The following is a 12,124-nucleotide window of genomic DNA, read 5'->3' on the forward strand; positions in this document are numbered from 1 at the left end:
GGCCAAAGGCTTCGTGCCACGCGTAAGCTTCCACCAATAATATGCTATGGAAACCATGGAAAAATATTGAGTTGCAGTACTGAATGTGCCATTTGTTTAGAAGATTTTCTTGAAGGAGAGTCTTGTCAAGTTTTGCCTTTTTGCAACCACATTTTCCATACAAATTGCATAGACCACTGGTTGACGAAAAAGCTAACTTGCCCAATTTGTCGTAATTGTATATTATGAAATTCATGTATGAACTTGGAGATTATACAACTGTACATTCTAAAATCTCCTTCCCTGTTTTGTTTGTTAGTGTAATTCAACCAAGAAACTTATAAATATACTGATTGGACTAATTTGGTGTCAGAATTTAAGACCTTTTTGCACCTCTTAATTTTGCTGAAGGGATCACATGCAAAAACACTCGGTTAGCCATTTTAACCCAAAAAAAAAAAAAAAAAAAAAAAAAAAAAAAGAGTAATTTTGCTGTTTTACTAGTATTTATATGTTAATGCACAAATTGATAACCTTTTTCCTTTAAAAGCAACAAAAACATAAAAAGTGATCGAACATTTTATAACATATCGACAACATAAGTAAATAGATCAGAGCATTAGCTCATTCCCTAAGAAAACCAATCGTTCAAGTAGGACATATATTAATTAACACCACATTTGCATAATTCATAGATTCATAACAAAGTTCTTAAAAGGGTTCTGACTTAAGACACAAGTTACTCCAATTTTTTTTTTTTTTTTTGCAATAATTACAATGTAATTATAAGAGTTATTTGGCCTGACTTTTTCAAGAAGTTCATTTTAGCTTAGCTATTCAAGTTCTTTGAATATTGTTTGTGAAACATTCGAATAAGTTGATTGGCGAGCTCTGGTCTTCATAAAAAAGTTATTGAACTAAAAATTTTCAAGACAAATAAAGTAAATCGGGTAGTAGTGGGAGCTTCAGCGTTCTCTTCCTTTTTTTTTTGGGGGGGGATGTGTGGGGTTAAAACTCACATTTTCATCCTCACACATAATCTTTTTGGGCAGAAAAATGTCTTCCTTTTTTTTTTTTTGGAGTTAAAACTCACATTTCCATCCTCACACATAATCTTTTTGGGCAGAAAAAATGTGGAGATTTGGATATTAATCATCAATTCCGTGCTGCTAATTGCCACATCAGAAACAGAGTAAATGTGGAGGAGGAACTGAAAAGGTCAAATTTAGCCTTCTCCGAATTACTTCGGAAACAAACATGTTCGAGATTAATAATTAGTACGGAATTACCACGTTGGAAATCTTGTTAGGAAGGTGGCCAACTAGCAGAAGCTGTAATTGGAATTTAATATCTGTCTCAGGATTATTCTACTCTAATAATGGTTTGGCAAAGTCCAACAAATAAACCAAACCTTCCTCAAATACATATTTCCCAACTTGGCTATGCTTAACAATTTCATGCCTATCTTCATTATAACAATTTTTAGCTTTTTGCCCCTTGTATGACAGCAGCAGAAGTTATGCCCCAAAACAAAACCCGTTGATGGTTTAACAGTTTTAACAACAACTTCACAGACAAATACCAAAACTAGCTGCTCTGCATGCATGCATGGAAGGCAAAAAATTTCCAAATCTCGTATGGAAAGCATGGTTCCTCGAATCTTTGTTCTATCATTTTCTCCTTTTTCTTCTTTCATCTCTGCCTCTGGTACTCTGATCATTGTCTTTATCTGCATCATCGTTTTCTCTGTTATACTCTCCTTGGTCATAGTTGCAGCCATTTACATCTTCTGCGAGTTTTTCTTCTGGCATATGCTAGAGAGATGGCAAGGACAAGGTGATGTTGAAGTAGGCAGACGAGTCCGCCGACGTCATGGAGATGTTCATCAGCGCCCTTTGCAAGGGGATGAAATTTATCCGGTTTCAGTCCAAAATAATCTGCGGATTTTGGTAATATTGGACAGAATTATCAGATCCATCGAGGGAGGAGATGACGTAAGAGAGCACGTGAGGCTTCAGCAAGCATTAGAGAGAATGCCGCCGCCAATGTGTTTCGGAAATCATGAATTAAGATCAAGGTTCAGCAGTGAATGTTGCATTTGCTTGGAGGAGTACGAGACAGGGGATCGATGTCAAGTTTTCCCTGTGTGCAACCATGTTTACCATTCCAATTGCATTGACAATTGGTTAAAGAAAAATTCTACCTGCCCTATTTGTCGAAATTGTATCTTACATGAAAATGAATGAGAAAACATAAAAAAATTTGAATCAAAATTTGTCACAGCAACTGCAAATACAAAACCGGCCAGGCAATTTAATTTGGGTTTTCATCATTACCCCCAAACTTATACATGTTATTGAGTTAGGAAGTCATCAATTGGTTTTGAGACAAGGAATTAAGGTTCTTACACGCTTAAATTCATGGTTACAAAATTTTTGTTATATCTTTCTCTTAGCAATAATGTTCCTTTAACCAGATAATAATGCAGCCTCAAAGGTACCAATACAAAATTAGTTGTCTTTCTGTGCTTGTGTACATTGATTTAGCATGTTGAGGACACATTTTTATAAATAAATAAATCCATCTCCCTGTATCCCAATCTAAATAAAGGCCTAAAACGAAACATAATGCGCCTAAAAATAGATCAAGAAGAAAAAGGCCAAATTACGCGTTTTTTTTTTTTTTTTTTTTTTTTTTCTTTTTCTAGTACAGCTCTGTTAGCTTAATTCCTATCTTCTTCCCTTAGACCCGTTTTCACAACCCCAAGTTCCATCATCTATTCTATATCCTTGAGATAGAACTGTCAAAACCAATATAAGATCAAAACAAAAGTGCAAACAAACAAATTCCTGAACAAGAAAACATGATCAGCATTTTGAAAAGAATGCTAAAATGGGTTTCTTATTATTATTATTATTATTTTTTAAAGATTTTGAGTAGTAGTGGGAAAAAAAAAACTAATAATTGCATCCAAAACTACCATCACTCGTTACCATCAATCATCATCATCATCATCATCAATATGCTTATGAAAAAAGGTATCATCATAATCAACATCGTCATCATCATCATCATCGTCGTCGTCGTCGTCGTCGACTACCCGCCTTGATCCCCGAGCAGCCTGGGCTTCTAAACCTGAGTAGTAGTTCATTCCCCAAATTCGTGCTTCACTCACACCAAAACCACCACCACCAAGCAGTCGTCCAACTCCAAGATCAACTTTAGAAGGGTGGTTTTCTTCGTAAGCATGCTGCCGGCGAAGAAGAATCGCGGATTCAGCGAGCGGTTTCTGGGTGGAAATCCGCAGGACCTGACCAAGTTCGCCGCCATGAGAAGGAACGGTTTTGGGGCGGCCGGCCTCCCCCGCCAAGATCAAGCCGCGGAGGAAGAAAAGCGACGCTTTGGCATCTTTGGCTATCATTTTGGAAGCCATTTCTGAGAGAAAGACAGAGTCTTTTTTCGCTATCAGGTGGCGAATGTACAAGAAAGGGTAGGGTTTTCACTGTTTGATAGAGTGAAGGGTTTAGGGCTTTATAACGGCTCTTCAGAGAGAGTTGAAGAGCCACGTGTCGTTCTAAGCGACCGAAGTTGGTTCTAGAAACTTGCTCGACGACCCGTCAGTCTGGGGGAAGGGTTTTGGGTACCCGATTACTATTGGATTATCCAATCCGACCTTTTCATTGACATTTATTTTATTTTATTTTATTTATTATTTCCTCAAAGGAAAAATTTTTCATCTCGAAACGAATTGGTTGTAAGAATTTTGTTCCTTTTTTTTTATTTTTTATTTTTAATTTGATATTGGATGCTTTTAAATTTTTGTTTCCATTATGCTAACTAAAAACACCTTAGAACAATAAAATAATTAAAAATGAACAGTTTTTACGAGAAAGTATGAAACATTTCTCCAACAAAGTCTTCAATCAGCTGGTTTCTGGGACGTGAAAGTTAAAATGAAATTATTTAAAAAAAAAAAAAAAAAGACTTGCCATTGATAAAAGCATAAGCCTTGGCTGAGTATAAGAAATAAGTCCTCTATTTGCTAATAACCTTTAAATAATTTCCTAGAATATATGGTGGAGCATTTCATTGCATGGTTTTACTTTCTCATTTGCAAAAATGCTTCATCCACGAAAGCAGAAAAAGACACATAATTGCTCCACAAAACACGAAAAATTCAGTTACACACAAGGAAAGAGGTTGGAATGAGTCAGGATCATTAAGAACTCAAGCTCATGCTAAAGGCAATAAATCAAGTTTTACACCTTGGCTGGTTATGATTAGAACTTTCAATTTCTCAATCCATACCAATTAGCCTGGAAGAAATAAACTTGACAATTCTTTACTTGGAAAATTAGATAAAAAGTGGTGGTTTTAGGACTCTAACAAAATGATAAATGACAAAAGAAAAGCCTCGGACACTTACCCTGAATTCCTGATCTGAAACCGATCAAGAAACAAAAAAATTGCACTATCATGTCACACTAATCGAGAAACAGATATTAAGGGCACACAATCAGATTCAAAAATTGTACAATACCAGGAGAAATTTCAAATACTGACTAAAAATTACTAAACACCACCACTATCAGCAAAATCAATTTTTCGCATTTATGCGAGCTTTTCCGCTGAAATTATTATGATGAATTAGTTTATATTGAACTGGCAAATGGGTGGTATAGCATCAATAACAATGAGAAGAAAGAAAGAAGAGGAAAATCCAATATAGAAGACCCCAAAAACCATCCCACCAGACCCAGAAAAATAGGTATAATAAGTGCTAAGTTTCCTAGCTTTTCCGGCTAAAGCTCCATTATGAAATTGCATAGCAATAACTTAGGGAATAAAGTATAGATCAAATTAAAGTCTTCTTCAATCCTCTAGAGCAGTTACTATTCAAACATAATATTTTCTATTCATGGTGAAGGTGGACGTGTTGCTAAAAATAGGAACAGACAGTATCTGCAACACCACAAGACTATAACAAGGTGTTTCCAAAGACTTCTTGAAACTTAAATAAACAACAAAAATAGTTACAGCCACCACTTTCCGCCTACACAAACACAAGCCTTGCAGTTTGAGAAATTGTCTGATTTTCAGCTTTAATTTCCATTCACTAATACAGTTTGACAAGTCTGCACAAAATTTTACCCTCCCAGCACCTCAACCTAGATGCCATTTCCCAAATTTTTCTAAACAGAATCCAAGTTCCATCTAAAGAAGAACAACTACATCCACATTTAACTAGAAACAGGAATGTTTATTAATTTTGCCACTAAAAGCCGACATTCAATAATACTAATAATAATAATGACATAAGAAATAGATGGAAGGTAAATATTTGAATGTGAAACTCAAATATTGCAACATATGCACAAACACATAAACATATATACTAACAGTGGGTAAAATTGCTAACTTTTTTTTTTTTTTAACATTTTTTAAGGAAATTTTTATAACAATGAAAGAAAGATAAAATAACACATATTTAGTAGCAACATTTTACAATTGAAATTGCCCAAAAAAAAAAAAAAAAAAACAAAAAAAGAAAAAAAAAAAAAAAAAGGAAGATACTTTACGAAGAATCTTTGAGGTTGCGGAGTCTATAAACAATACGGCCTCTGGTGGAATCGTAGCGACTAACTTCGACTTTGACTCTATCTCCAGGAAGTATCCGAATGAAGCTCTTTCTGATTTTTCCAGATATATACCCGATAATCATGTCCGCATTATCCAATCGAATCCGAAACATACCGTTGGGAAGCGACTCAGTGACCAGGCCTTCCTGACTCCATTTCTGCTGCTCCGAGTCCGAAGAGACTCGGGGTTTACTCCTGACGACGACAAGGTTCAGACCGTGGTCTTTGGTAGTGAAAGATGGGGTTCGAAGGGATTGTGATTTAGGGTTCGATGCTGATTGGAGATGGGAAATGCATGGAGTTAGGGTTTTGGGAAGAAGGGGAAGATGGAGAAGCGAGTGTTGGAATCCGAGTGAGAACGAGCTCAACATTTTTTAATGGTTGGCTCTGTTTCTCTCTCTCGCTGTCTTTGGAAGAAAAAGGGATTGGGATAATAGGGATTCCACGATGGTTCTCAAAGTAAAATTTGAATGACACCAAGGATAAAATTGTAATTCGATTGTAAATAAACTTTGGTTTTCTTTTTCCAAAAATGATTAGATATAAAATTATGTATTTATTCCAATTTGTCTGAATTATCTTTACTTAATATTACCGAACATTACTTTATTTTTAAAAAAATAAAAAATAAAAATAATAAATAGCAAACATTACTTAATTGCCACTAGATGGTATTACTTAAATTCACTGAATTTCATATTTCATCACAAACCTTGTGACCATCTGTACTTTTAATTAACCGCAGCATTTTTTTTTTTTTTTATGACAAAAAGTGCTTTTCCTAACAATGTGTTTCATCCTTTCAAAATATATAAATATATAAATAAATATTTGTTATGTGTTTTTTTTTTCTTGGATGTTATGGTGTTTTGGTATTAATAAAACTTACATATCTATTGAATTTTTATGTATAATTTAGTTTATATATATATATATATATATTATGGACAAACTTTTTCGCAATACAAAAATCTAGATGACAAATCCCCTTTTAGAAAAATCAATGGATAATTCAAGGAACACCAATATTTAATGACCCAAATCTCCTTTACTGTTTCTTTTTCTTTTCTTTTTTTTTTTTTTTGGTTTTTTGGACGAAATTCTCCTTTACTGTAGTAAATATTTCTTGATCCCAAATTTCCAAAGTTTTAATTTAATAGTGGAGCTGAAATTTGTGGAGTGAAATTAACTTTTTAATATTTGTGTATGTATAAAAGGTCTAAATATCCCAAATAACCATCCATCAAGAGCTTGTGATAGAAGTAATAAGAATTATATAAAAAGAAGAGTTCTCTTTCCGATTAAACAATGGTTGCAGAAAATGGCTTTCAACGACAAGGAACTGAAGTTGGCTCTCTAAGACAGGGTAAAAGGCACCAAAGAAAATATATATAATTTTTCTTTTATAGAGCAGTCCATGGATGCATGGTCAGCCAAATTCCTATCTACTAATTGGAGGTAATTTTTAAAGCAAAATAATAAAAATTATAATTATAATTGGAGGTCATTTTGAAAACTTTTTTTATTTTATTTTTAATATCATTATTATTAGTATTGACAATTGGGACATAGCTACAAAGAACTGTGAGTGTTGACCCACAAGTTTACTAGGAGAATGGCTTGAATTCACAACTAGATTTTTCCTTACAACTAACGTTTATTTTATTTTATTTTTATTTAAAAAGTAGATTTACAACTAAGTTTTTTTTTTTTTTTTTTTTTAACAAAAAGGATAAAATTCACTAACCCATCTGCAATTTTTTTAGGTATATGTTGCTTTGATTATAGAGTGAACTACCCTAGCCCATTTAATAAAAATGGACTAATATGTCTTGGCAAAAAAGATCATAATCATAACATACCAACGAAGTTACAAGAGAATGACAAAAATAAATAAATAAGAAGAATCGTTTATAAATGTTAATTTTTATGAGAAAGTAGTTGGCCCATATAGCTCTCTTTTCTGTTTATAGCTGTCTATTAAGTGTAATAAGTTTGTTACTAAACAAATTTAATCAAGACTTTTGATGAGTTAGATTTGTGCATAATATAAATGGAAAGTCAACCGTATGATAAAGCATTTTCAATAAAATACATGAGAGATGAAGTGATAGTATATATATATATTATGAACTAAAACTTGTTAAAAATAATGGTTAAAACACATTCTCTTTTTGGAGATGAAGTGGACCAATTTTTGACACACGCATGTTCCATACACACAGGAGGTTTGTCAAACTCTTTTGCCAAAGGAATACAAATTATTTGCAATGCCATATCAAATTCCTATCATTTAAGTGTTACTCAATCTAATGATTCCCTTTCTGTGTTATTATAAAGAAATATGGAAGCATTTAATACATACACCTAATTCTATCTTCTTTTTTTTTTTTTTTTTTTTTTTTTTTTTTTTTCCCTTCTTGCTGTACAAAGCATAGGATTAAGAAAGATGATTACAAGATGGACATTTGACTGTTATTCCAATTGACAAACATAAAATATAAGAAAAATACACTTGCACAAGGAATATATTCCTTTCAGCATAATGTCACACATTACATTGACAACAAGGCGAATCAAACAACAACTTCAAATAATCAAAATGAAGAGGATCAGAGTTTTGTGGCGCACTTTCAATACTTCCCTTGAATAACCTGAGTTATCATCTGTATTTCTTGGAGAGAAATTGAATATTAATATCCCACAATCCAAAGAATCATCCATAGACAATTGACTGTCTAAGCCAATCTTTCTGCAGCCCACCAGGCACAAGCTACCTGCTGTGTCATCATAGATGCCTTCAGCTGTAATTTCTGTAAAATTAGATGAGTTGGAAAACAGAGAAGCCGCGCTGTCCAACTTCACCTTTGGCAGGAGAGAGAGATGACAATTGCATAGCTGATACCAATTGTCTAAGACTTAAAATTCAATTATATATTCCTAGTAAATGTCTAGGCTGCTATTAATATATTCCAAGCAAATGTCATTATAAAATGTAAATAAAACCTGTCCAAGGTTTTTCTTTAAAATTATCATAAAGTGTAGAAGTTTGTTGTTATAGTAACTAAACAATTTTTAATCAGTCTTTTAATGAGTTGACTCAAAGAACAGAATATAGATGGAAAGTAAACAGTAGTATAAAAGCATTTTCAATACACAATATAAGAGATGAGGTGGTAATATGTGTCTATCATCAATGATCTGTAAAACTAATTAAAAATAATGGTCGCTAATCTGTGAAATAAAAATAAAACACATCCTCTTAATGGAGATGAAGTAGACTATCTATTTACATATGCATGCTCAATATACACAGGAAGTTTGTCAAAATCTCTCTTGTAAAGGATTAAAAACTGTATGTTATGCTGCAGCAAATTTCTCTCATTTGCTGTGTTATTCAAACCGATGATTCTCTCGCTAAGTTATTAAAAGGATTCGGAACCATTATATACATTTATACATCTGTTTTACTCTTCTTCTTCTTGTTTTCTTTCTCTCTCTCTCTCTCTCTCTCTCTTTACTGGTCTATTGAGATTGCCAATGCATGGAAAGGAGCATAGATTTCAAACACTTTTAAGAAACTAAGGCATAGTAAAAAAGAATGACATATATGTTCATGCAGTCACAATAAAAAAGCTTATCAGATCGAAATTAACTGTTAATCAAATTGACAAACATAGAAAACCGTTTGAAAGAGTTTGGGATTTATTTTGAATAAGAAAAACACTTACACAAGGGAATATATATCATTTTAGCATAATAGTATCACACATTACAATCACAAAAAGCTGAATTGGAGGTATCTGACAGTGTCAACAACTCCAAACGATTAAAATGAAGGGGATCGAAATTCTGCCGTGTGCTTTCAATGCTTCCCTTGAAATAACCTGAATTATGGTCTGTATTTCTTGCAGAGAACTGAATATTGATACGAATCTCACAGTCTAAATAATCATCCATTGACAATTGACTGTCTAAGCCAAGATATCTGCAAGCCAGCATGCACAAGCTTCCTGTTGTATCATCATAGATGCCTTCAGCTGTAATTTCCAAAAAATTAGATGAGTTGGAAAATAGAGAAAACCCACTGCCCAACTTTACATCAGGCAGCAGAGAGAGTATCATCTTATAGCTGATACCAATTGGCCCTGTCTTTGTAAAACTCGAGTTAATCAAGGGGAGATTTGAATACAAATGTGGCACATAGTGATTACCAACAAAGAGAGGAAAAGACCTTCCCAGAGCCAATTTTCTCTCAGCATTTTCAACTGAAATGTACAATACCATTTTAGGAACAGAAAATGCATTTGGGTATGCATTCCCCTTGCGTTTAGCAGACTTCTTTATTGGCCACAACTTCTTTACATTGCCAAGTTCAGTGTACTTGTATTTGAAGCCTGGTTCCTCAACCATGAGTTGCTCGGAACTTTGAAACTTTATCTTATCAAAGTAACCCAGTTCTCCCATTGATTTGTTGCTCCAAATATGGCCCACAATGCTATCAGTGTTTCTGATTGTCCAGATTGCGGGGAATCTCAAGCTTAATCTTGTAGAGCAATCCCCTAAATGAGCCTCAGCCAAAGAATCTGTTGCATCCAGAAACCGGCAAGCAACAACATAGAGCTGATTCGTCTTTGTATCCCACAACCCTTCTCCAATTAGTGTTGTGTTGGGATTGAAGGGCACCGAAAGATCATCTTCAGTGGCTAAAAAATCTATCAGAACTCTGAACCTCTGTTCATCCACTGAACACCCAATGCCACCGAAAATCATGACACTGGGTAAAAAGTCAATTGAAGCACCAAATGGGGTGCAGTTCTTTGCAGAACTGCAATGGCTTGCATACTTCAGTTTGAATCGTTGAACTTCTTTTGGGACAAGTGAACAGAAAATATGTCCCGGGAAAGATCTGAGAGACAAACCCGGAGAAACATCACTCTCACCATAAGCACTATTATTAAGTACTTCTGAAATCAAACTGTACTCGTAATTCATTTGGGGAAACATAAACATTGAGATTGGTTCAAAATAATCTGGATCATCAGAACTTATCAGGCTTTCTAAAGTTCCAGTAACCAAGCTTCTAAGACTAGTGGAATTCTTGAGGTTATGTAGCTTGAAAACTGCAGGAAGATCCAATACTAAACTGCCTTTATCCGTGTAATTATTGTAACCAGACTCAACCATACAAAGTTTTCCAGAGGATACTGACCAGATCCCATTGAGCCTGAAAGTGAAGGAACCCCACCGACGTGGATCTCCAGGTCCATAATACATGGAGCCGCTATCGTGGTAGTAGTCTGTACTGGGTCCGTGAAGTGTTAAAGTGCCGTCAACATGGAACAAGTCTTGCATATCAGTTGCATAGACATACTCGGTGTAGAAACTAACCAATTTTGGGCCATGGAAACATGTGTTTCGACTTAGAACTCCATTGCCATCACCAAGGTATAGGTAGCCATATTGTACTCGGGGACGTGGGGAAATGGAGACGTGGTTTTGTATAGAGGTTGACTCGGGGACAATGGAAGCACAATGATCGGAGTAAGAAATTCGTGATGTGGAAGAAGAGGAAACAGTGTTCAGGAACATTGTGGGGTAGATAAGGAAGAACATGTACAACAACAACTTCAAAGCCATAACAGCAGAAGCACTCATGAAGATAGACATGGGATATTGCTTGGAAAGTGATGAAGAGGAACAAAAAGCAGACTTTTGTTTGCTTTTTGGCTTGGAAAAAAAGCAGAACACTTGGAATTTAATATTGCTCAACTAGTAGTTAGCATATAGCTCTCCTTTCGGTTAGTAGAACGTCTAAAGACTTAAAAGATTCTATTATTTATTTATTTATTTCTTATGTTAGTGGGTTTGTAGCAAGTCAACCATAATATTATCAACCAACAAGTTGACATAAAGTGTACAAGAAAAGCGGCCACATGAGGGACAAATTAACAAGACTATTCCACACAATGTTTTAATTTGATTTCTCTCAGACAATTAACCATATTTATTTGTAAAAATTATTTTAGTACTGATTATATAATCAGTATTGATCATAATTCTCATGTTGTTAATAATGAGCACATGTATATAAGATACAAGAAAAGAAGAAAACTGAGTAGAACAATCATATTGATGAAAGTTCATAAAGTTTATATAAAAGCTAAGCTTAACCTATATAATCACAATTGCCCTCATTTTCTGTCAACATGGTTGTTCGCGGAGAATTCACAGAGCTTACCTCTTGTCATGCTCAGACCAAGGCTCTGTAGCAAAATTGATTGTGTTTGTGCTATGGAGAAGATAGCTATTCTCAACCTTGAATAAACCTTCCGTAGTCAGTTTTGTAGACGTGATCGGTTCGACCATATAATGTTATCAAGAATTTAGAGGTATCCAAGGCTTGACCAGAAACCCCACCACAACCATTGAAGTAGCCAATTTGTTCTTTAGAAAGTGGAAAAGTTTTCAAAACAAGAATATCTGGTTTTGCTTCAGGGACAATT

At 34.4% G+C, this 12,124-nt stretch overlaps 3 protein-coding genes across 3 annotated transcripts; 1 reads left to right on the forward strand and 2 right to left on the reverse strand.

Annotated features, from left to right (window-relative positions):
• Positions 1-1,079: 1,079 nt before the first annotated feature.
• LOC107403705 (putative RING-H2 finger protein ATL19) lies at positions 1,080-2,965 on the forward strand. Its single transcript, XM_060813054.1, has one exon. The coding sequence runs from the start codon at positions 1,584-1,586 to the stop codon at positions 2,223-2,225; it is 642 nt and encodes a 213-aa protein (XP_060669037.1). The 5' UTR covers positions 1,080-1,583; the 3' UTR covers positions 2,226-2,965.
• A 2,589-nt stretch (positions 2,966-5,554) lies between these two features.
• LOC107403713 (translation initiation factor IF-1, chloroplastic) lies at positions 5,555-5,989 on the reverse strand. The gene has a single exon (XM_016010629.4). The coding sequence runs from the start codon at positions 5,987-5,989 to the stop codon at positions 5,555-5,557; it is 435 nt and encodes a 144-aa protein (XP_015866115.2).
• A 3,394-nt stretch (positions 5,990-9,383) lies between these two features.
• LOC132800009 (uncharacterized) lies at positions 9,384-11,288 on the reverse strand. Its single transcript, XM_060812885.1, has one exon. It carries the CDS (start codon positions 11,286-11,288, stop codon positions 9,384-9,386), a length of 1,905 nt encoding a protein of 634 aa, XP_060668868.1.
• Between the last annotated feature and the right edge of the window lie 836 nt (positions 11,289-12,124).

This window comes from Ziziphus jujuba, chromosome 11, assembly GCF_031755915.1.
Source record: "Ziziphus jujuba cultivar Dongzao chromosome 11, ASM3175591v1".
NCBI classification, from domain to species: Eukaryota; Viridiplantae; Streptophyta; class Magnoliopsida; order Rosales; family Rhamnaceae; genus Ziziphus; species Ziziphus jujuba.

Coding starts and splice junctions, on each gene's coding strand:
- LOC107403705 (XM_060813054.1), top strand. CDS start 1,584: ATGCATGGAAGGCAAAAAATTTCCAAATCTCGTATGGAAAGCATGGTT.
- LOC107403713 (XM_016010629.4), bottom strand. CDS start 5,989: ATGTTGAGCTCGTTCTCACTCGGATTCCAACACTCGCTTCTCCATCTT.
- LOC132800009 (XM_060812885.1), bottom strand. CDS start 11,288: ATGTCTATCTTCATGAGTGCTTCTGCTGTTATGGCTTTGAAGTTGTTG.